Here is a 23687-nt window from a genome sequence, read left to right on the forward strand (position 1 = left end):
GGCTCCGGAGTTCATCAAATTTAATGCTCATTCAGCCTATTTGTATTCATTTTTACTAAACATACAATAAACAAGCTTGAAGTCCATAACCAGGTATAAGCCTGTGCTTAACTAACTAGTTATGCTAGGGATGAAATACATTAATGAATGAATACAAATTTGAATACCATATTGCGTCATTCTTTGTTTTATTAGCTCCAGGCGTTTGGTTTATAAATGGAAAATTTGGTTATCTACTGTAACGAATTTCGATACCGACTGTGGTTGTTTTCGGGGATCATGAGTGAAAAAAATTAGGGATTGGCACAATTTTAAATGTCCAAATGAATATGCATATATTATTCCATCCAAATTTACACGCAAAAGGTTGAATTAATGATTACATGTAAAGCTTCGTGTGAACATTTTCAAGAAAATTGTATTTTTAGGATCATATAGTACTCGATTAGATCTTCAACATCGCAACGACCTCATCCCTATTTAGCCTTTTTTATAATCCCACAGAGAAAGCTAGCTTTCAAGCAAATAATATTATAGGATTGAAATTAATGATTTGATCTCAGCAATCTGCCTAATAACAAGTAGAAATGAAGTCGCTATTAAATCATATTTTCAAATAACAACAGAAATTAGATTAGAGGATTCGAGCATTTCCATTTATTAGCTACAGAAACTTTCGAATCGAAAATTCATGAATTCTCCATTAACTGTAAACGACGACTGGTGAATATTTTATGAAATGCCCTTCTAGAATATATATTTTCCCAGAAGCATTTCCATTTGCCATTTGCTCTGTAAATATTCCCCAGATGTCCCCCCATCATTGATGTCTTCGAATTCGTATAATTTTCTCTTTGCCGGCGAAGACAGTATTTGCCAAAGATTTAGGTATATTTGTACTTCACACCGATTCTACTATGTGCGAGCTCTGTGCTAATAATTAGTTGACCTATTTATTCCCCAGCAAGAACGAAATAACCTTTTCTCTGTTGCTGTTGTCTAGTCCTCTGTAAACCTATTCTTTCAAGTTATCTCTTAATTTAGTGAGCGTTTTATACGCGGCTCCTTGCTTCGCAGAATATAAATTGGGCGGCCAATTTGGAACAATGCTCGTTGAATTTTTCATGGTTATGCGCGAAATTGTGGTTATAACACACCTGGTGGTGTTTTGCTCTATTATTCTATTTTGCATGACCAGCCATTGTGGTTCTCTGTGCAGGAGAGGTTGTTTATTAATTATCTGGTAATTTCACGGGAATGGATGAAATATTGATCATGTCAGTGGGTATGGAGGTGTCCTTGTTGCAGGACCCTGTATCATCAGCTCAACCATTGAATATTGAGGGTAAATACTCAATGGCTCAACCTGGCTTTCCAAAATGCACTGCGCAAAAAAATTAACGCACATTATGGAAATCTCAAATTTATTCTACAACTGAAGGTGTTCTCAATGATAATTATTTTTATCAGAATTATGCATGCATATGTTATCCAATTTCAACGGTTTTCTTCAATACAGATGTTTTTTCCCAGCAAGAATAAAAAAAGATGATGTCAACAGATTTTGAATGTTTTGGTCCCATTCTAAAATCAGTTGTTCTCGATCAATTCTAGTGATCAATAGTTTTTCTTTCGTTTGATTTTCTACACTCGATCGCTATGCAACGCGAAACACGTAATTTGCCCCAAGAGGAATGTGCCCAAGCGTTAGTTTTGCGAGAAGAAGGGTGGACATACACAAGAATTGCAGAAAGGTTTGGAGTTTCCCATGCAAGTGTGTCCAGAATGTTGCTGCGATTCAGGGACACAGGTATGAATGTCCGAAGACCAGGACAGGGTAAACTACGGGTAACAACTGCCATTCAAGAACGTTACTTGAGAGTTTCTTCGTTGAGACAACGGTTTGCAACCGCTCGCCTCCTTCAAATTCAGCTTGAGCAAACTCATGAGGTGCAAATTAGCACTCAGGCAATAAGAAATCGCCTCAGAGAATATGATTTAAGGCCTCGTGTCGCGGCAAGAGGCCCAGCTCTTACCCCAGCCCATCGAAGGGCGCGTTTGGATTTTGCGAGAGAGCATATCCATTGGGAAGAGGCCGATTGGGAAAGGGTTCTCTTCACAGATGAGTCTAGATTCTGCCTCTACCATTGGGATCGACGTTCTCTTGTATACAGACGTCCACATGAAAGATATGCTCAGTGCAATTTCCTGAATACTACTGGTTTCGGGGGAGGATCGATTATGGTATGGGGTGGAATATCTTTGACTGCTCGCACAGACCTAGTGGTCGTTGATAATGGAGCTATGAATGCTGATAAGTATATAAGGAACATTCTTGAAGAGCATGTAGTGCCATTTGCCCCATACATTGGTGAAAATTTCATTTTTATGGACGATAATGCCAGACCCCATCGTTCGCGCATCGTTCAGGAGTACCTTGAAGAGGTTGAAGTCTCTCGAATGGAATAGCCAGCAAGAAGTCCAGATTTCAATCCGATTGAGCAGGTTTGGGACAACCTCAATAGAAGGCTGAGAAGTTCAAAAAATCATCCAGCTACTCTTAATGACTTACTAATCCAACTCGTAGAAATCTGGGAAGGATTAGATCAGAACATTTTAAGATCACTCATTTTGAGTATGAACCGTCGTTGCCGAGCTGTAATTAACGCAAGTGGTGGAAATACCAAGTATTAAATCACTTATCAGCATTTCAGTATTTTGAAAATTGTTCATTTCTCTTCTTTCACATAAGATTCGGTGAGATCCTGAATTTTTCTTCCATTTAATGTGTCTTGTTTCGTTCAAAACCTTCCCGAGAGAACATAAAAAATAAGTTATAAAGTCAATGTAGAGTTAACTTTCATTAAAATTGAGATTTTCAGAATGTGCGTTAATTTTTTTGAGCAGTGTATAAGCAAATTCTAATTATTCGTTCAACTTAATGTTGAAAAATCATTCACACTCTTTAACAAGAAAAGGGTAAAAAGTATGCGAAAAATGTGTAATTTCATTATTTATTCAAGTGAGCCAAAGTGAGAATTATTTTTTGAACGTTTCCACGAATATGCCCTACTTAATCAACTGTTTAAATATGGAATGATCTTGGAGCTTTGATGAAATATTAGCTGTGAAAAATTTTAACTAACCTATCAGTTGGGAAGAAATCTCCAGCACCATCGTTTGGTGATGAATACACAGCAGTTTCCATATAAAAATTTTCATTTACTACATTCCATCTTCTGTAACAATGTTATTCATTAATAAATTTCGAGATTTTCCTGATAAAACACCGATGAAAAGATTTATTTCTCCACTTTTTGAAATATAAAACAGTCTAATCAAATGACTAACTCAGTAACATCAAAGGAACTACCATACGAAAAATGACTTCGAAAGAAACTTTCTTCTTTCAAGAACTTTCCGGTTTTTCCCCATTTCCACCTGGTGAATTGGTCCATTTGTCTCTGCCAAATTAGGCACGTTTCTTGCGTTACTTTTCCCTTGTTTAGGCGCTAATCTAGATTCACCCCCCCAGGGCAGAGGCTAAGGTTCCAAGGGGATCTTTATCCCCTTACCCAAGAAATATTCACGACCTGATTGAATGTGATTAAGTGCATCGTTTCAATCTGAAAGGGAATAGCGCCGGTCATCAAAAGTGTTTTTTTTTGTGATTTCAGAGAATCACTATGAAATATCGATTCGAGTATACATATACAGGGTGAAGTTGACCTTCTCTTGGAAATTCTGGAAGAACTAGCGTCAATATTGAGCTGAAAATTGGTTCCGAAGAGTTTAAGACATACGAGGATGTATTGATATCTAGTTAGCCTAGACCAGTTCCATGCATAAAAAAATATTGCGTTACCATGGCAACAAACAATAACTCATTAGATGTGCCAGTATGAAGTTTGAGGTCGAAAAAGTGAACCAGAGCTACGCAATAATATGCTTAATACCCTTGGTGATCAATGTCCTTCGTATGCGACCGTGAAAAATTGGACTGTAAGCTTCAAAAGGGGTGAATTTTCCATTGAAGATGATGACCGATCGGGAAGGCCAGTTTCTGTGTCAGTCCCCGAAAATATCGATGCAGTTCATGACATGATTTAATCAGACCGTCGAATTGGGCTTAAACGGATATCTGAAGCACTGAATATTTCATACGAACGCGTTCATCATATAGTTCAAGTCGATTTGAACATGAGAAAAATTGCTGCAAAATGGATCCTCAAATGTTCGAATGTTGACCAAAAGCGTGAAAGGGTAGAAGCATCGGGTTCGATCTGTGCTCGATTTGAAAACGATGTAGACTTCTTAAACCGACTTGTTACTATGGAGGAGACTTGGGTACATATCTACGATCCAGAAACAAAGCAACAATCGATGGAATGGCGACACTCTGGTTCTCCAAGAACTAAGAAGTTTCGTTCCCAAAAATCTGCTGGAAAAGTTCTTGCTTCAGTTTTTTGGGATTGCCATGGAGTAATCATGATTGATTTTTTGGATAATGGTAGAACAATAACCGGAGATTACTATTCGACATTACTGTCCACTCTACGGAAATAAATTTAAGAGAAAGACGGGGAAAGCTATCCAAAGGTGTTTTGTTTCTGCACGACAACGCCCCTGCATACAAATCCCATGTAGCCATGCAAAAAATTCATGATTTAGGGTTTGAATTACTAGAACACCCTCCTTGTTCAACAGATTTGGCTCCATCTGACTATCATCTTTTTCCTCAACTGAAAAAAAGGTTAAAAGGTCGTAAATTTTCTTCCAACGAGGAGGTAATGAAAGCTGTGTAGGTCTGGTTTGCAGAGCAAGAAAAAACAATTTTTTGAAAGGTCTAGAGACGTTGCAGGTGCGCTGTAACAAATGTATCCAATTAAGAGGAGAATATGTTGAGTAATAAATTATTTCGACATTGAAATTTTGTTTAGTGCTATAGTTGGCTAAGAATTTTTCAATATATAATCGTATACCTACCTATAATTTAGAGATTCAATTATTAACTTTAATTTACACTTGGGTTGAATGTCTTTCCCCACACACAGCAGGATTGGAAACTTTCGACTTTTAGTCTGGGAAAACATCCTATAGGTATAGATTTCTCCACATTTCTTACTACGTCTTACTGTACGTCTGGATATTTTTTCATTCCACCCACCAGGCCGTCCTCGAGAAAATTGTAACGAATTCTATCTCCTCTCCATGCGTAGACGCACATTTATTTTATCCTTCATCTCCGGACTAATAATCCGGAGGATTCAGGATAACGCGGGCTGAGTCACATTATCCTCCCTGTCCGTGTCTTTTCATTTTCTGGATTTGCGTCCATCCCCGTCTGCCGAACTTTTATTGGCTAATTGAAACAAGCGGGCGAATTTTCGGATCTATGCGGTTGCCGTAAAATTGGAACGGTTAGTCGATTTCTCAGGTAGCTTTACATAACCCCGGAAACGTTTATCGGCAGAGAGTGGGTGTTAACTCCGAAAAGGAATTCTGGAAATTCATTCGAGCGGTCCTTGAGGATTTCGAATCTAGGGATTAGGGCCGTTTTTACGGGCCGTAGTTTTTCGAGGATGCAGCCAGGACTCCTGTAGAAAATGGTATATTACGTACGTAAGTATGGAAGAGGGTTGAGGGCTGTGTAATTCACGACAATGGAGTTCAAATACTTGGGAAGCTTCATAAATACTAGGGCTAACCTAGACACGGAAATAGAAAACCGTATCAATTCGGCATCACGGGCATTCTGGAAGCTAAAGGTCAGAGTGTTTCAAAATCACGACCTCAATCTGAAGACCAAGACATCTGTTTACAAAGCAGTGGTTCTCCCAACGCTTCTTTACGGAAGCGAAAGCTGGACGCCCTACAGGCGACATATTAAACAGCTTGAACAAACGCAACAAAGTCATCTAAGACAGATAATGCACATCAGATGGTTCCAAAAAGTTTCAAATGCAGAATTCTTGCAACGCGCGAGTTGTACAACGATTGAGACTCAAGTAACGAGGGCCCGACTCAGATGGAGCGGCCACATCCTGAGGATGCAAGACAAAGACTCCCCAAAATAGCTCTGCATAGCGAATTCACAGAGGGAGCCCGAAAACCAGGAGGCCAGTATAAGCGGTTTAAGGATACACTACATCAATCCCTAAAATCAGTTAATGCCAATCACAACTGGGAACAACTAGCGTTAGACAGGTCACAGTGGGGTCTTTGGTGCACAGTTATAATGAAGACTCGAGAAGAATACAGCGGCGGTCAGATCTGGTTGGTGACTATCCATGCCCGGAGTGTGGAAGGATCTGTAGGTCACGGTTGGGTCTCTTCGGTCACAGGAGGCACACAGTCGCAATATATTTGCAAGATATTTGCAATGAAAGCTCTACCTACTATATTTATTAGAATATTGCAATTTGTGCATCTTGAAGTCTCATAAAGCAATAGAGGTTTCCTCCACGTCGATCCGAACGACTACTCTGGTCACCCCTGACGATATCGATAAACTGTCCTGTTGGAAGTGAACGAAAAAATCGAAGATACGAATCTAATAACATTCCTATACAAGGGGATCAACCAGAGGCGAAACCCTTAACAGATTATCCATTTTCCGCATGAATGAACTTTTCCGTTCGTTGCATTCAGTTTTCCGTAGGTTTTTTGTTTTTTAACCAGCCCGATACGATATTCGGTTTTTTGTGCGTCTACGCTCCGTCGACTTACAGCTATCGATTTCGAGGCCCTCGCAAGAAGTTGGTGGACCTGAGCCAGTGCCGTCATTCGATTATTCGATTGGGTTGGATTATTTTATACCTTCGCATCCATCTGACCGTAGAAAGTCGTCCAAAATAAGAATAGATCTGACGTGAATTGAGAATTTTTTGTTTTTTGATATTCCCTTCAGAAATAAGAGAAAACGGAGTAAAATTTGTCGTCAAGTAGGCTATGGATTTTGAAGGTTGATATTTTATGTGATTCTTGGTTTGGGTCGCATTAATACTAGGATATATTGAAAAATGCTTAGCCTACTATAGAACTAAACAAAATTTCAATGTCAAAATATTTTATTACTCAACATATTCTCCTCTTGACGTTGCAGGTTCGCTGTAATAAATGTATCCAATTAGGAGGAGAATATGTTGGGTAATAAAATATTTCGACATTCAACATTTGTGTGGTTCTACAGTAGGCTAAGAATTTTTCAATATATCGTCGTATATTCCTTTTCAGATCCAATTTTGAAGTATATCATAGAAATACATGATCAATTGATCTCTCCCCACTCCTAGGCTGATGGCAGAGTGTGATGGTAGTGCGATTTTCAAAGAGGAAAAACTTTAAAATGAACTCAATAGGGCATGATTCATGAGCAGTCACTCAGAACGAAGTTCCCTGTTCCCTAATATAAGATCTAATCATCTGTAGGTAGAATTCGCCTATAACGAAGTACAAAATGAATATAATGACGTCTATCGAATAGAAATCAATTCATAATATAGGAAGTTGCAATCGTCTTATTGCATTTGATTCCTTCGATATAACTACACGACGTATGCAGGGAAAATGCTGCTGAATATGCATTAAAATAATGATCAGTCGATGAAAGCCGAAACGTCGAGATGCATCCAAAGATATACGTCCCTCGGCGAGGATGTCAATTCCGCGAATAATAGAATTTCCTCCTCGAAATACCCAAGGAATAATGATCTCTTCTCCTGCCTCCTGCCTCATTCCATTCATAAATTCATCCGGAGGAAAATTGCGAGTCGGTAAGTATCCGGTGAAATTTACTCCGGAAATGGACTAATCGAATAGCGACCTGGGCAATCTCAAAGAAAATTTAATTAGAAATATAACTCGGTTTTCCGATTTCTTACAAAATTGTCTTCTGTTGGGAACTTTCCAGTTTTCCTTCCGTCTCCTTCCTTGCGGATTGGTTTCATTGGATTTTCTATTATTAATTTCCGTCAAATTAAGTGTTACTCGAGTTTTCTTTATCTTCCGATTCTAATTCGTCCCCTTCAAAGTGAATTGGGACCGCTTTGAATCCCCGGATTTTGCAGTTTACGTTTGATAATGAGGAGCGATCTTCCTTCGCTCTCAGTCAGATTTTGAGATGAATTACACGAGGTACGATACACCTCACAGTGACACCACCTTCTTTCTTCCTCTATACCAACAAAATTTGATTTTGCTAAACTCTAGATTCGAGAAGGTCATATATGAACATTAATAATGTGAATAACGTCAGGTCAGGGTGAGTTTTTGACTCGTAAAAATATTTTAACACTAGATTATTGAGGTCAAAAGAAACACTTTTTTCCTATACCATTTTTTCCGATTTGGCCCTGATAAAAATATACAGGGTGTCTGTAAACAAATACGAAGGACTTAGGGAAAGATTCGTAGATTAAAATAAGCAGGGTACTTCCTATAAATTTTTTTCGAAATCGACCTCCCATCCAGCCTTTGGAAGGCGATGACGAGTTGACAGTTTGTAATTTTTTTTACGGGTTCTAAAAAACACTGAGTCATAAAACTTTACTTAAAATGAAGCACTAAGTAGATGTTACTAACACAATTTTTTAGATCTCGTTCCATGGAACACTTGATGAAATGGAATGAACAGTGATCAGAACTGCTTGTAAGTTTTAATTTATTCCGAGAAAAGTATCGACTGTATCGAAATTTTGCAAGAGACTTTTTTTCTCCAGAATTGAATGGTAAACCATAAGAGAATTTTATTTTTCGAACATCCATCCCACAAAAACAATTTTTGAAGGTAAATTATAAGGGATTGTTACTTTCAACCATTTATAATTAAATTATGAGATCTAAGAGAATTGTGTGAGTAACATCCACTTAGTGCTTCATATTATGTATAGTTTTATGATACAGTGTTTTTTAGAACCCGTAAAAAAATTAAAAACTGTCAACTCAACATCGCCTTCCAAAGGCTGTATCTTGGAAGGGAGGTCGATTTCGAAAAAACTTATAGGAACTACCCCTCCTTATATTCATCGAGGAATCATCTCTCTTAGTTCTTCGCATTTTTAACAAACGCCCTGTATAGCCAGTTTTAGTTTTCATAATAAGCTGTGCCTTCTCTGGAAATTTTTCTGGCCAAATTAGAACACGTTGCATTTTGGCGAATGCGCTGGTTATTTTCAATCTCGATGTCTATAACTCCATAGAATTCAATCCGAAAAAGTAGACTGATGGAAAAAGTATAGACCGAAATGTAGAGAAAGAATGGAAAACTATCATCACAGAAACCACCGATTGTTCACGCTCTCTCGAATCGAAAAAACTCCCCATTTTCGTCCGGGAAGTCATCAGAACTTCTTGAAAAGAACCAGGACGCTTTGATGTTAACTCCCCAGCCAAAAATCCCAACACAAACGAATCTCATTCAAGCAGTCAAATTTACGCGCTGCATGTGATCGTACCGACAAAGAAGCTCACGCAATTCTAATTTGCCCGAAAATGGGTAACAATTGCAGGAGGAAAGGTACACCACTAATTTCATCGGCTTGTTTGGCCATTTAATTGTTTGCAGAATGACCTCCGGGGCAGGAATATTCCATTCCTCGACTGCCGTCTAGGTTCCCAAGCGGTCGGGGAAGACAGACTACAAAGACGAATGGAGCAAATGAGTAGCCGAGTGGAAAGTATCAAGAGAGGGTAGATAAATAGCTCTACAAATTATTGTATTTGTGCGCTCGCTAGCGAGACCTCGCAAGGGAAATTCTCACATAGTTAATTTTGATTTACGATCGACTTGTATCGTTTCAGCTGTGACGAATTTGCATTTGGTACTGTTTACATGAGAAGAAATATCTTGAAGGAATTTAATTCTTATAAAACATTATACAGTACATACAAGGATGTATTGATATCTAGTTAGCTTAGACCAGTTCCATGCATAAAAAAATATTGCGTCACTCATTAGTGTCAGTGTGAAGTTTGAGGTCAAAAAAGTAAACCAGAGTTACGCAATAAAAAAAGAAAGATGTCCATCGAAATTGTGAAAATCGAAAAATTGGAGTATCGAGCCATCATCAAGTACCTGTATTTAAAAGGGTAAAATGGTAAGCAGATAACCTTGATGATCAATGCCATTCGTATGCGACCGTGTAAAATTGGACTGCAAGCTTCAAAAGAGGTCAATTTTCCATTGAAGATGATGACCGATCGGGAAGGTCAGTTTCTTTGTCAGTCCCCGAAAATATCGATGCAGTTCATGACATGATTTTATCAGACCGTCGAATTGGACTTAAACGGATATCTGAAGCATTCAATATTTCATACGAACGCGCTCATCATATAATTCACGTCAATTTGGACATGAGAAAAATTCGGTTTAGTCTACATCGTTTTCAAATCGAGCACAGATCGAACGCGATGGTTCTACCCTTGCACGCTTTTGGTCAACATTCAAACATTTGGGTATCCATTTTGCAGCAATTTTTCTCATGTCCAAATTGACGTGAACTATATGATGAACGCGTTTTTATGAAATATACAGTGCTTTAGATATCCGTTTGAGCCCAATTCGACGGTCTGATAAAATCATGTAATGAACTGCATCGATATTCAGGTCGATTCTGTTCGCATCTTGTTATAACATTGCTAAACCTTCAACATTGTTATAATAATAAAATATAGCAATCTGACTGAGCGAACGAATATTCTGTTTCACCGTTTTACGCAAGATTGGTTATAAGTTTTGGCCATAGCAATATTGTTGAAAAATAATCGAATGTTTGAGCTGACAACACTGTTTTGAAGGGTAAGATTCTCATTTCATAGAAAAGAACACGTAATTCTATAATTGTTCTTTGGAAAAGAAGAATAATTTGTGTTTAATCAAAGAGTATCATGAATTGATACTCTTTGGTTTAATGTTTTATTCGGTATTTAGATTGTGAGTTTTTGGTTGAACTGTGCATCATGTCTATAAATAAAAAAACAACAAGAAATCAGATGGAATTGATTTGATAATTAATCTCCTAGAAATTCTCTATGGATTTTCACTCACTTGTAGGTAAAAAGGAACTGTATTTTCACTGGTCGCTTCCTCAACTAATCCATTCAACTCTTCTTTCCTTATTCAAGCGAAACAATTCCAGAAACTTTTCATCAGGCAATTCAAATGGATTACTGGTGCCCTAATATATAGAAATATGTAGTCCTAATATATAGAAATATGTAGTCTCATATTTTCGCTATAAATGAAAAGTTCAAATGAAGGTTTCCAAAAAGTTACTAAAACGAAGCATGTTTATAATTACTTGCCTATTTTCTAAATTTCCAACGCTTGGAAGAAATGTAGAAACAAGAGATTCACTGCCATTTTCAACTTTGTTATGAAATAGCAAGTACTTAAATGATGTTGCTGATATAGCAAACTGAAATTACAAGATCTTCTCGAAATTGACAGATCATATTGCTCAAAATCAATGATTGGAATACCAGTTTTTCAAACTTTGCTGTGATAGCAATATCTTTTCTATAACCATATAACTATTTCCAAACAGAATCGACCTGATTATCGGGGACTGACTTAGAAACTGGCCTTCCCGATCGGTCATCATCTTCAATGGAAAATTCACCTCTTTTGAAGCTTGCAGTCCAATTTTTCACGGTCGCATGCGAAGGACATTGATCAGCAAGGGTATTAAGTATATCTTTCGTAAATCTGCTTACCTCTTAACCCTTTTAAATACAGGTAGTTGATGATGGCTCGGTACTCCAATTTTTCGATTTTCACAATTTCGGTGGACATCTTCTATCTTTTAATTTATTGCGTAACTCTGGTTTACTTTTTTGACTCTAAGAGAAGCGAGAACATATATTTTGTGCGATGCATTCATTCTATTGAGTGAAATTTGCGAAAAAACAAAAAAAAGTCCGAACAAACTTCACCTTTCCCATATTTGAAACCATTTCTAGCTTGTTAGCAATTGTAACTTTTTTTCGACCTGCAAAGCCATTAGTGTCACGTGGTTTTTAAATGTTGTTGGCATTCCCTCAATAGGACATTGAAAATTTTCATCAGAATCTCCAACTGAATGTTCAGTAAAAAGTAGGTACATTATTTTAAGAGAAAACTAAAATTGTTCCATCTCAATTAAACCACCTAAACATCCTCGAAAAAGTATACGGCGGATGTAACGACTCGCCATTCCTCACCTCAACGAGTTTCTAACGTTTAATTAATGTTACACCTATCTTCTGTTGGACGACAAATGATACAACTACGTGGTGTATGATGTAGTTATTTTCTGTAAAGTACGTGTATGCGCCTTCGCTTGAGAGTCCGGGAAGTGCTCTCTTGTCATTCTACCCACATGAAACTTGGAGAGTTTCGCCTGATATTTTCACAAAAGCACTAGGCTCTTTCATTTAGGCGAACACTGTGTACGTATGAAAGAAAGTTTTACGGTAATCATGGTGGGGGACGCGAATGTTGAATTCACGTGGAAGTTGGAATCTTTTGAAGATTTTTCGTGTACCTGCAGTTCCTCAACTCGGTTAGCAATCATAAATTCGTGTAGAGGATGTCCCGACAATGAACAGTTCAATTTTTTTCATTCTTCAATAGGTGGCACGTGAATTCCTCATCATTCCACAGGAAGCCAAAGAAATTTTTGAAAAATCGTTAATAAACCCAAAAATGTGAGGAATTCAGTCTGGATTTTCTGTTTTTTGAACTTGTGCACTACTAGTAATAGATCTTTCCTTGGTACAAAGAGTATTAAAAAATCCATCTCCAAGCATGTAATTCTGGCCAGGAAATAGCTCAAAAACGACGGTTAGCACCAAATCAACGCAGCATTTCGAAAATTAAATTGACGTATGGAGGGTTTTCCAATTGACGAACAATATTAGTTTATCCAATCACTCAATTACTGGCTATGCGAACAAGTGAATAGGTCGGATGCAAGAGTTGGGCGATGTTTCAATATCAGTATACCTTGATGGGTTCACAAGGGAAGTTGGTAGACTAATATTGGCCGAATAGCCGCAGCGAAGTTCTACAGGGAGGGTTGATTAATTGGTTCAATTCTGAATGGCTGCACCTGCATGTTATCATCGCGATACATTTCGAAGTAATGAAATGAATGAGGACCTCGAGCTCATTATCTCTTTTCGAATATTTTTCATATTAATTGCAATTTTTTATTCGTTTCTATTTATATTTTGCACTAGTCTCACAAAGACCTTCGAATGTTTTGAATATTGGCTGCAGCATTCGAAAACCTTTGAATTTTAATCACTATTACTCTAATTACTTGCAATAGCGGTTCCAGAGGAGGTTCCAAGAGAGGAACTGCTCTTTCAGAATCGAAAAATTTCTAAAAAGGTGGGTTCACTAAAAAATTCGTCAAGACCGAACGGTGGCACGGAGCTAAATTATGTTTCGAAATTTATTACTAGAAGAGATGCTTTTTCAGAATCTGTATCACATTTAGATCTACGATGATTTTTCTTGGAAATACGCATGTTGAAAGTTGACTCCTGCAACCGCCATTGATTACATAGATCACTCTTTCACTGTTTGAAGTTTACTGTTATGTCTACAGTCCTCAATGACTCTTTTATCTCTTATAATGTTATAAATTATAACTCTTTTTCAGGCTCCAAGGGTCTCAGAAACAGATTTGACGAGCAACGCCTCACTCTGCGAATACACAGGGGTAGGGGTTCTACAGAACGTCGCCATCATTGCACTGGATCTCCCCACAGCAACGGAAGTAGCAGCACGTTGACCACCCTAGGCAGTGGCAGTCCCAGCCCTTCGAACAGGAGGCACGAAAGGATAAAAATTAGCGTCAGCTATCCGTCTAGCGAAAACCTATCCACCCTCAAACCGACACCTCCAAATCACCTGCCAGTGGTGATGTCGACCTCGCCGAGTAGCTACACTGTGAGATATTCCGTCAACGGTGACAAGATGGATGAAAATTCTTCCAGGAGTGATGGCAGGCTTAGGGTGCATCGTGGAGGTGAGTTTAACCCCTCTGAAGATGAGCCTCAGTGTTATTATACGTTTAATTAAAGGTTTGCTTCACCATAAAAAAGATGAATCCCTTTCTTAAATTATTTTGTAACATCAACTGCAACTTTAATTCCCCCACTTCTTGTTGGTGACGCAAAGTCCCTCATTAGATTGAAAAACGTCAGACGCTTGTTATGTGGACAAATTTAGTCGATGAAGAAATCATCAGCAGTAAAATCGATAGCCTATATGCCCGCTTTCACGTTTCAGTAAGGACTAACTCATGATACTTCCATGTACAATATTAATGACAATTGCATGCGGTTTTTCCATGCTTTGGAGCCTTGATCAATACAAGAACAGAAAACTATTATTTCTATATTTGTACTCAATCGAAAATTCATTTCTACTGCTATAACGTCAACTACAATTTGTGATGGTTCGTGTTACTTTTTCTTTCCTGAAATCATGTAACAGCACAGCATACATCAGTTATATATTATCCTGTGAAGAATGTGAATTTTTTTTAATGAAATTCAGGTCGAATCTGACATCTTATGATTAGAGTATGTATATAATATACAACCATGGGCTTATAAAACAAACTTTTCAACTGACAAAAACTACTTATCAACGCTTGAAAATAACATAAGGTTTCCCAATGAAATTTATGAGTTGAATTCTCATAAAACCGAAAATTCTCTAGACAGTTGTTCCAAAAATAATAAGTCCAAACAACAAAACAATCTATTATGAGGAAACACCAACTACAAGTCAGGTAGGTCGTTTAAGTGCCGTCGTATACGCCATTTTGCAACTTCTAATAAAAGTATTCAACCTAATATTCAATTACCATAGTGTGTTGTAAGAACAAAGTGACAAGGTCTTTTTCGGTAGAAAACCGCAATGACTTAAACCTACACCAGTTAAATCTCTCCACCAAAACTGAAACCATACCTATTACAATTCGTTATTTTATATTACAATTTATTACATCAGGTACGAATTTTATTATATTTACTTGCCATTCCCGAGTTATGCCTGTTTATTGTGGGTCTTATGTCAAACACTTCTTGAAAATGGTATCAAGCAACAAAAACACAAAACAATTTTAAGTCCGGTAGTCCGTTTGAGTACCGGCGTATACGCCATTTTGCAACTTCTGTAAAATTGCTTTGAGTATTCACCTTTATGTTCAATGACCATAGTGTGTTGTAATAACGAAGTGACAAGGTCTTTGGGGCAGTGAATCTACATCAGCCAAAACTGAAAGCATACCCATTACAATTCGTTATTTTTTATTACAATTTTTTACATCAGGTCCTAATTTTATTATCATTACTTGCCATTCTCGAGCTATGCCTATTTGTTGTGGGTTTTATGTCAAAACAGTTCTTGAAAATGGTATCAAGCAACAAAATTGAGACATTTCGTTTTCAAACTCATCAATTTCCATGATTTTTCCATATGTTTAGATGAATTGACGTCTCCTGTGAATATACCCTTCACATAAATCTGCGCTGCTATTTCAGGATCCTCTAGAAGAGCTCTCACTCCAAACAGCGACATAGTAAGCTTGGAAAGACCCCCCACATCCCCGTCAACGGTAAGCGAAGACGGCCGGACCAAACTGATCTCGAGGAAAATGGGTAAACGCAACATAAAATTCCAAGTGAAACGTTTCAGGATGGAGACCAAGGCCGCCAAGACCCTCGGCATAATAGTGGGTGGTTTCATCCTGTGCTGGCTGCCGTTCTTCACCATGTACCTGATACGCGCCTTCTGCGAGGACTGCATCCACCCGCTAGTTTTTTCTGTGTTATTCTGGTTAGGTTATGTAAATAGTGCCATAAACCCCCTGATTTACGCGCTGTTCAGCAAGGATTTCCGGTTCGCCTTCAAACGGATCATCTGCAAGTGCTTCTGCAAAGGTGGCAACGGCAAGGGGTCGAGGAGAGGCTCGGCTGGATCACAGCTGCAAGAGAGGCACTTCAGGTCAGCCAGCTACAACAGGCAGGGTAATTCCCTGGGCGAGGAGAGCGATCCAGGGGGAGATCCCTCTGACTCCAGGTGACAAATAAAGGGAATGTCGGCTATTGGTAAGCTGGCATTCGGTATTAATGACTTGATGTTCAAAGTGAAGATGAACGATTGAACTGTTGGCAACTAAATATGTATGTATTTATAAATAGGTCTATTTGATGTAATGAAATACGCTCTCATGCCCATTTGCACAGACTTATTTAAGATATATAGGCTAAACGTTAAAGTGATTGCTATGGTAAATGCTATAAAATTCAGAGAAATAAATAAGCCTTAACGTTAAGCCTGCACTAAGTCCGTGCAAACAGGCATAAGCTCCTTATATGTCTGATCTTCAATGACATCTGTTTTCATCAGTGACATATAGTATACGGTGTAAACGAATACTTGCGAAAGAATTTAAGGGGTGAATCCTTGTCAACAAATGGTGTAGGTCCTGAAATTTTTCAAAACTATACATATACACCCTATATATGTCGGTACTTCGATTTCAGGAAAAATCAATAATTTCATAGCTATAAATGCCATAAAATCATTTTCTATGGAAGATTGCAGAACACCTCTTCGAAATAAAATCTAAGCTACTATATTTACATAAAAGCAAAAAACCTGAAATATGTACAAAATTTTAACAAAATCTTTGGAGATGATCATAAAACTGCCGATGAACTTGCTTCGATCACAAACTGTTGCTTAGACCTGCTATGAAACGATACCTACCTATTTCAAAAAATTCTCTCTTTACTTATTTATATATTTTTTTATTTCCTGAACATATGTCCTTTAATTCTCGATATTTTTCTTATATTTGTCTTAGATCAAATGACCCTAAAGGCAAGTTTTATCTTCTGAATGGAGTTTTCCAACTATGTTCGATCAATCAATTTTATTACTGCTTGGAGTGCAGAAAAAAACTACAAAGTTGATTCATATAATTTTGAAGCTTTTTATGCAAAGAAAGATGAGATATTGATGTATTAGGTGGAAGATATGACGCTCCTATTTGATGATATGTGGGCCATTCACACAATGTAACAATTTTATTCTGGAAATTAATCGACCGTCAAAGCATAATCACGAAATGAAATTATCGAAGGAAAGAGAACTTGAAATATATAACAACATCTATGGCATTATATTATGATTGTTACCCCTTTGATCAAACTCTCTAACTCTAAAAATCCCAGTGTCATTGGATATATCCTCTTGATATTCAATTGATACTTGGCTTTGCCATTAGTAAATTGTTCAACATATTGTATACTGTGTACATATACCACATCAATGGATGAATATTTTAATTTAAAAATACTACGGTGCTGCTTGTACAAACTCTAAAGTTATGTATTTTAATTGTAAATAATACGTATAAATACCAATAATGTGAATGTCATAAAACACAAATACATAATTAAATATCGATGTGCATTAAGCTCAAAATATTCTGGTCTGTATTTTTCTGTAAATCGTCCAAAGAGTGTGTGATATATAGTTGTTAAGATCTCTTTGTTCTATATTCATATTAATGTGTGAGCGTGAGGATATGTGACTGCATAAAACATAATCATATCCTTATTTTGTCCAGATAATATGATCCTTTTCAAAAATAATTTTCGGTTTCTCAATCAATGATTCTAGTTTTTAAATGTTTTTTATTTCCTTTAGAAAATCAACATACTGTACATATATATGTGAAATTGTGTTTTGAAAGCACTAGTGGATAGGGATTTCTATCAATAATAATATGTTTCTGACTGGTTAAATAATTGATTAGCTGAATATTATCATTTATATATGCAGAATTTGGATGATTTTTGTTTTATGCCACATATCAAAATCACGTAGTTTATTATTAATGTATTAAATTACATTAAAATGGGAAAAGAAATACGTTTCCTCTCGCTATATTATTGTACTAATAAGTAATAAGCGATGACAATGCAAATAGATTAAATAAAATGTGATCAAAGTCGTCTCTTCGATCCGCCAATAATATTAAATGCGGACGAAGGAATATTGTGGCATATTTATTATACTTAAGAGAAAATTTGCTCTGTAATGAAATAAATATTTCAATCTCTGTCGTGTAATTCTCACTAAGCATTTTCCATATTTCCTTAAAATCTTGAACACTAAGGACTAGCCATGAAAATGCTGATATAGACAACACATCATACTGTTCTAACGCGAAACTACGGATATAGGCAACACATCATACTGATATATTACACCAACGTTGTATGTATGATTGCCGCAGCCAATCACAATTGTCAGGCGTAGGAAAAGTATTATGCAATAAAATTACTTTTTTTCATGAAGAATAATCATAGATTTGGAGAATGGCGGCTTGGTTTCTACTGCATTTAAAAAAGCTTCTTATTCGAAAAAATATTTGATCTACATACCGCATACCTATATCCACGAAATAATTGAAGGGAAGATAGTGCAGAAAAATGTCATAATTTGATTTCACTATTTTATTCAACTAAGTTATTAATTTGAAGAAAAATCAAAACATTTTACATTACTAAAACTCTGCATTTCTGACATATACAAAATTATTTTAATGTGAAAGAGGAAAATACGTTTGAAGTATTCCTCTGTAAGTCTTCCTGTTTTTTTCTGACATCAGGCAAAAAATCACTCTATCTATTTTATCACCATTATCCTCCAAGAATTTCCTTACTTGATAAGCTGCTGCATGAGCGGCTGGTAGATTGGGATATCCATTATTGGATCCAGTGGAAATACATGGGAAGGCGATGGTTCTCAAATTTTTCGAAATCAGCAATTCCAAGCTCTCCCTATAGCACCTCTTCAATTTTTCAGGATATTCTCCTTGTGGGCCCACCGTATGAATCACATCTTGTAAAAAAAACGTATGATATAATAATTTTCCTCGACTCACAATACAAGTATACTGCAGGTTTTATAAATATATGTTCCAGAGGACATTCTCGATGATACACAGTGACCAGTAAGATTAATTTTGATTTTTTCATCAATAGTCAAATAGCGTAAATATCCTTTCAATGAAAAAAACTGAATAATTATCTGTGCAATATGGGGACAATTATCACTCACAGCGAGCAGGTAATTTATATCCACCGGTTATTTTAGCTTCCCCAGTTTTACAAGGTGCTAAAGTACTACATTCTAGTTCAAGAGAGGGCCCAGCAATATTGTGTATTGTCTCGCTGAGACCATCAATGGCAGAAAGTGAAGAATTTGCTGCATTAACAATTGCATCTATCTGAAAAAAAACATTTAATAATGACTTTATTATTTATCATTTTAGTTAAACTTGAACGCACGTTTTGGAAAACTTGCATTGACCTAATGACATTTAAATGAACATTAATGGAGCGAATTAAATTTAGAAATAAAAATTACCGCTAGCAGAGTAATATCCCCATCAAATATAGAAACTTTTTCCGCTAGTATCTCATTTTTGCTTATATCTAAGGCACAGTTATCCTTCATAAAAACTGGATCCGGCAAAATTTCGGATTCACACAAATGTTTCCATGTGGGTATTTTTTCCAAACGGATGAAGTTTTTTTGCTTCGCTTCAGGGAGTAATTTGAGGTATTTGTCCTTCTCTTCCTCCCAGCTACTCATTATTCTTTGCAAATTCACTTATTTCCAATGGAACTTATTGCGACTATTTAAATAGCGCAAAAATTTCAAATATTTGCCAGGGATGTACATGCTTGCGCTATTTCTATGATAAATTTATCCACAATTACACCTACGATTTTACTACTGATAAGTAGTAGTTCATATGTACCCTGTCCAGGGTAGTTTGAAAATAATAATTTGTGGCTTGTCTCTACACTGCTAAGCAAAGATTAGTCTTTCCTGCTAAGTACTTAAATTTAAATGAAAACTTTGATGAATTCCTCTGATTTGATAGTAGGTAGTTTTCTAGGTTACCTGTGGTCCAGTTTTTTCAAAACTCTCGACCTAGTCAAAAATAAGAATTGATAGTTTTCAGTCATTTATTATATCAAACTAATCAATAACGAATAAGAACTATAAATAAATACAAAAAGAAAAAATTAATGAGATGGGGGAAAATAGCTTTGTAACACCTCTCGATATATTTGCTTATCCTGTTGCAAGAATAAGCAGAAGATCACTCTGTCAACTTTGGTATGCTCCTTCTCTAAAAATTTACGAACTTCATAGGCTGCAGTATGTGCTGCAGGTAGATTAGGATAACCATATATACCCGTAGAAATACAGGGAAAGGCAATTGATCTCAAATTTTTTGAAACAAGTAACTGCAAACTGTTGCTGTAGCAGTTCTCAAGTAAACGAACATGACTATTTTCTAGTTGGCCTCTATCCAACCTAGGGCCTACTGTGTGGATCACATCTGAAAAAAGTTCTCAAAGTACAATGGGAATTTGGTAGTCGAATAAACTTACATTTGGCTGGTAGCTGGTAACCTCCAGTTATCTTAGCATCTCCCGTTTTACAAGGAGCTAGAGTAGCACCTTCTAATTTAAGAAAACTACCAGCTGCTCTGTGAATTGCACCATCAACTCCTCCACCTCCTTGAAGACTTGAATTCGCTGCATTAACGATAGCATCAATCTGAAAAAGAATGATGAAAATGAATACGAGGGTGATATGTTAGTAGAAACAAAAAAGGTGAACAAAATGAATACCGCTAATTTAGTGATATCACCCTCAAATATGGATATTTTTTCTGCTAATTTTTCATTCAAACTAGCATCAATAGGGCAATTGTCCATTTTTTTCACTGGATTCGGCAATTTTTCCGATTCAGACATATGCTTCCAAGTAGGAATTTTTTCAAGTGAAATAGAATTCTTATGCTTCTCGTCTGCTCTCATTTTGAGATATTTATCTTTTTCTCTTTCCCAGCTACTCATATTTTTTATTAGAATGTGTGGAAATTTTCGAAGATGATCTGACAAGTTATTTACCACAGAACACAAATATATAGTTATTTACTACTTTTAAAAAATTTTGCGTATCTCGCAGATGATACATTTCTGTGAACTGTGACAGACCGTTTTACTGAAATTTTGAAATAAATTAGGTTATTTTGGATTATCATTACATAATTCTGCCCTAACGTTGCGAATTTCATTGATATTTTTAGATGAAAAAGTTAGATTTTTCGGAAACCTTGTCATATTCTGGCAAAATCATTAAAAAAGGTAGTTCAATAATTCTTTTTCAACTGACATGTTTGGATGTTTAGTGTGAATAGTTCAAAAGTATTTTAATCTTGCGTGATATTTCAGGTTTTATTTATCACGGAAATTCGAAAATAACAAATAGAAAATATATGTTGTGAATAAGTCTGAGAATTTGAATAACATTAATTATAAGATATAGATAATAGAGACTCTTTTATGTCAGCAGAGCTTTCCATGCAGATCTTTATGTTATCTGCATTGTTTAATTTCAACTTGTAGACTGAGGCGAATATAACACAACTTAAGATTGAACAAAATGGCTCATTCTGGAGTAGTTCCTAGTGGAAAACGAAAGGAAATTTATAAATACATTGCCCCATGGCCTTTGTATAGTATGAATTGGTCTGTTAGACCAGATAAAAGGTTTAGACTTGCTCTTGGAAGTTTCGTTGAGGAGTATAATAATAAAGTACAAATTGTTTCTTTGGATGAAGATAGCAGTGAATTCACTGCTAAAAGCACTTTTGATCACCCCTATCCTACAACAAAGATAATGTGGATTCCGGATAGTAAAGGGGTATTTCCTGATTTATTAGCGACTAGGTAATAAATCATTTTAAGCATAGTGAAGTTTGACTGGAAGTAATTTTGTTTCAGTGGCGACTATTTAAGAGTCTGGCGAGCCGGTGAACCTGACACAAGATTAGAATGTGTACTTAATAATAATAAAAATTCTGACTTCTGTGCACCATTAACTTCTTTTGATTGGAATGAAGTAGATCCAAACTTAGTTGGAACTTCATCCATTGATACAACATGCACAATTTGGGGTCTGGAGACAGGCCAGATCTTAGGACGAGTGAATTTGGTTTCAGGACATGTGAAAACTCAATTAATAGCCCATGACAAAGAGGTCTACGATATAGGTGAGCAAAATCTTATATTACATCATACTAGTAATGTTTCAGGTTTGATTAGTACAGTTGAACCAATCATTATCATTTCCTCCACATTCTATATGTTTTTTTAGCATTTTCAAGGGCTGGTGGTGGAAGAGATATGTTCGCATCAGTTGGAGCGGATGGATCAGTGCGTATGTTTGACTTACGTCATCTGGAACATTCCACTATAATTTATGAGGATGCTGCTCATACTCCATTGCTTCGTTTAGCTTGGAATAAACAAGATCCTAATTACCTTGCGACTATTGCTATGGATGCTTGTGAGGTGGTAATACTCGATGTGAGAGTGCCTTGTACACCTGTGGCCAAACTGAATAACCACCGAGCTTGTGTTAATGGAATAGCTTGGGCCCCTCATTCCAGCTGCCACATATGTACGGCTGGGGATGACCATCAAGCCCTGATTTGGGACATTCAACAGATGCCAAGAGCGATTGAAGATCCCATTTTAGCGTATACTGCTGCAGAGGGCGAAGTTAATCAGATACAATGGGGTGCCACACAGCCTGACTGGATCGCTATTTGTTACAACAAATCCCTGGAAATTTTAAGGGTTTAGGTTTATTCTTTTGAGTATGGGTCTCATTGCACTTCATGTTGATTTTTCATGCTATTCTTGTGAAAAAATTTACTGGGAAAAAGCTGGGGATTTAAGTATGAAAACATATTTTATTGGTATGTATCCCTAGATAACATAATAAGTAAGGATAAGTCTTGGAGGAGTGGGGGAATTCCGAATAATATGAAAGATTCCACTAAAAAAATATTATTAGTATTATATCGTTGGAGACAAGTAATCAATTGATACTTATTATAGCAGTTATTTGAAATGAAATCTTTGAATGTTCTTGGCATTGGAGAATGTAAAATTGTCATAACTATCGATAGACTTCTAATAAAATGACGGTATAGTCTTAGAGTAATTGGAGAAGAATAAGCTCTTTAATTTTTATTCACAAAACTGAAAATGATGTGGAGTACTTGCTTTAAGCCCATTAGGGGTACTTTTTGGTTTGGTTTCTGTTCTCGGGGAGAGAATACTGAAATACGTTTTTATAAGTATAAAAGAACTCTTAGTATGTTGCTGTAAATAGTCATCAAAACCAATGATAGACAAAGAAAAGTAAGATATCTTCTAATTAATAACCGAAACGAATGTATGATCTTTTTGGAACCAATTCTGGTTGTATACTGATTGAATGAAGTGCAGTTTTTACTGAGTGAGTGTGAATTCTGAGAGTATGTGATATATTTATTTCTAATATAATTTATTTCAGTGAAATACATTTTTATAGATTATTGTCCAATAAATTATAGGAAAATATTTTAGACTACATTCATTTCAATGTTTTTTATCTCAATTCATTTGAAAATTTCATAATTATCAACCTATTCTGTGTGTGGCCCAGTACTTTTCGATTTTCCAAAAGAATTTCTTGTGTCAAGTTTGTGTCGTTGAAACATAACTTTTGCATTCCCAAATTGCGTGTTTCA

At 36.4% G+C, this 23687-nt stretch overlaps 4 protein-coding genes across 4 annotated transcripts in view; 2 read left to right on the top strand and 2 right to left on the bottom strand.

Moving 5' to 3' along the window:
* The window catches only part of LOC123314313 (octopamine receptor Oamb), a 55281-nt gene extending 38333 nt beyond the window's left edge, over positions 1–16948 (top strand). Inside the window, exons 4-5 of the mRNA XM_044899500.1 lie at positions 13650–14018; positions 15544–16948. Of these exons, the coding sequence (XP_044755435.1) occupies positions 13650–14018; positions 15544–16085 (911 nt within the window). The 3' untranslated portion in view covers positions 16086–16948. The remainder of the gene's footprint in view (positions 1–13649; positions 14019–15543) is intronic.
* Positions 16949–18516: 1568 nt separating this feature from the next.
* On the bottom strand, positions 18517–19752 carry LOC123313528 (ADP-ribose glycohydrolase MACROD1-like). Its single transcript, XM_044898451.1, has 3 exons — positions 19448–19752; positions 19139–19307; positions 18517–18919 (listed from the first exon to the last, which is right to left on the bottom strand). The coding sequence occupies exons 1-3, from the start codon at positions 19673–19675 to the stop codon at positions 18618–18620; spliced, it is 699 nt and encodes a 232-aa protein (XP_044754386.1). The 5' UTR covers positions 19676–19752; the 3' UTR covers positions 18517–18617.
* Positions 19753–20041: 289 nt separating this feature from the next.
* On the bottom strand, positions 20042–21009 carry LOC123314429 (ADP-ribose glycohydrolase MACROD2-like). Its single transcript, XM_044899717.1, has 3 exons — positions 20731–21009; positions 20488–20656; positions 20042–20435 (listed from the first exon to the last, which is right to left on the bottom strand). Exons 1-3 carry the CDS (start codon positions 20956–20958, stop codon positions 20116–20118), a joined length of 717 nt encoding a protein of 238 aa, XP_044755652.1. The 5' UTR covers positions 20959–21009; the 3' UTR covers positions 20042–20115.
* A 294-nt stretch (positions 21010–21303) lies between these two features.
* LOC123314433 (DDB1- and CUL4-associated factor 7) lies at positions 21304–23517 on the top strand. Its single transcript, XM_044899722.1, has 3 exons — positions 21304–21834; positions 21889–22157; positions 22262–23517. Exons 1-3 carry the CDS (start codon positions 21548–21550, stop codon positions 22750–22752), a joined length of 1047 nt encoding a protein of 348 aa, XP_044755657.1. The 5' UTR covers positions 21304–21547; the 3' UTR covers positions 22753–23517.
* Positions 23518–23687: the final 170 nt, after the last annotated feature.

The sequence above is a fragment of the Coccinella septempunctata genome, chromosome 5 (assembly GCF_907165205.1).
Source record: "Coccinella septempunctata chromosome 5, icCocSept1.1, whole genome shotgun sequence".
NCBI classification, from domain to species: domain Eukaryota; kingdom Metazoa; phylum Arthropoda; class Insecta; order Coleoptera; family Coccinellidae; genus Coccinella; species Coccinella septempunctata.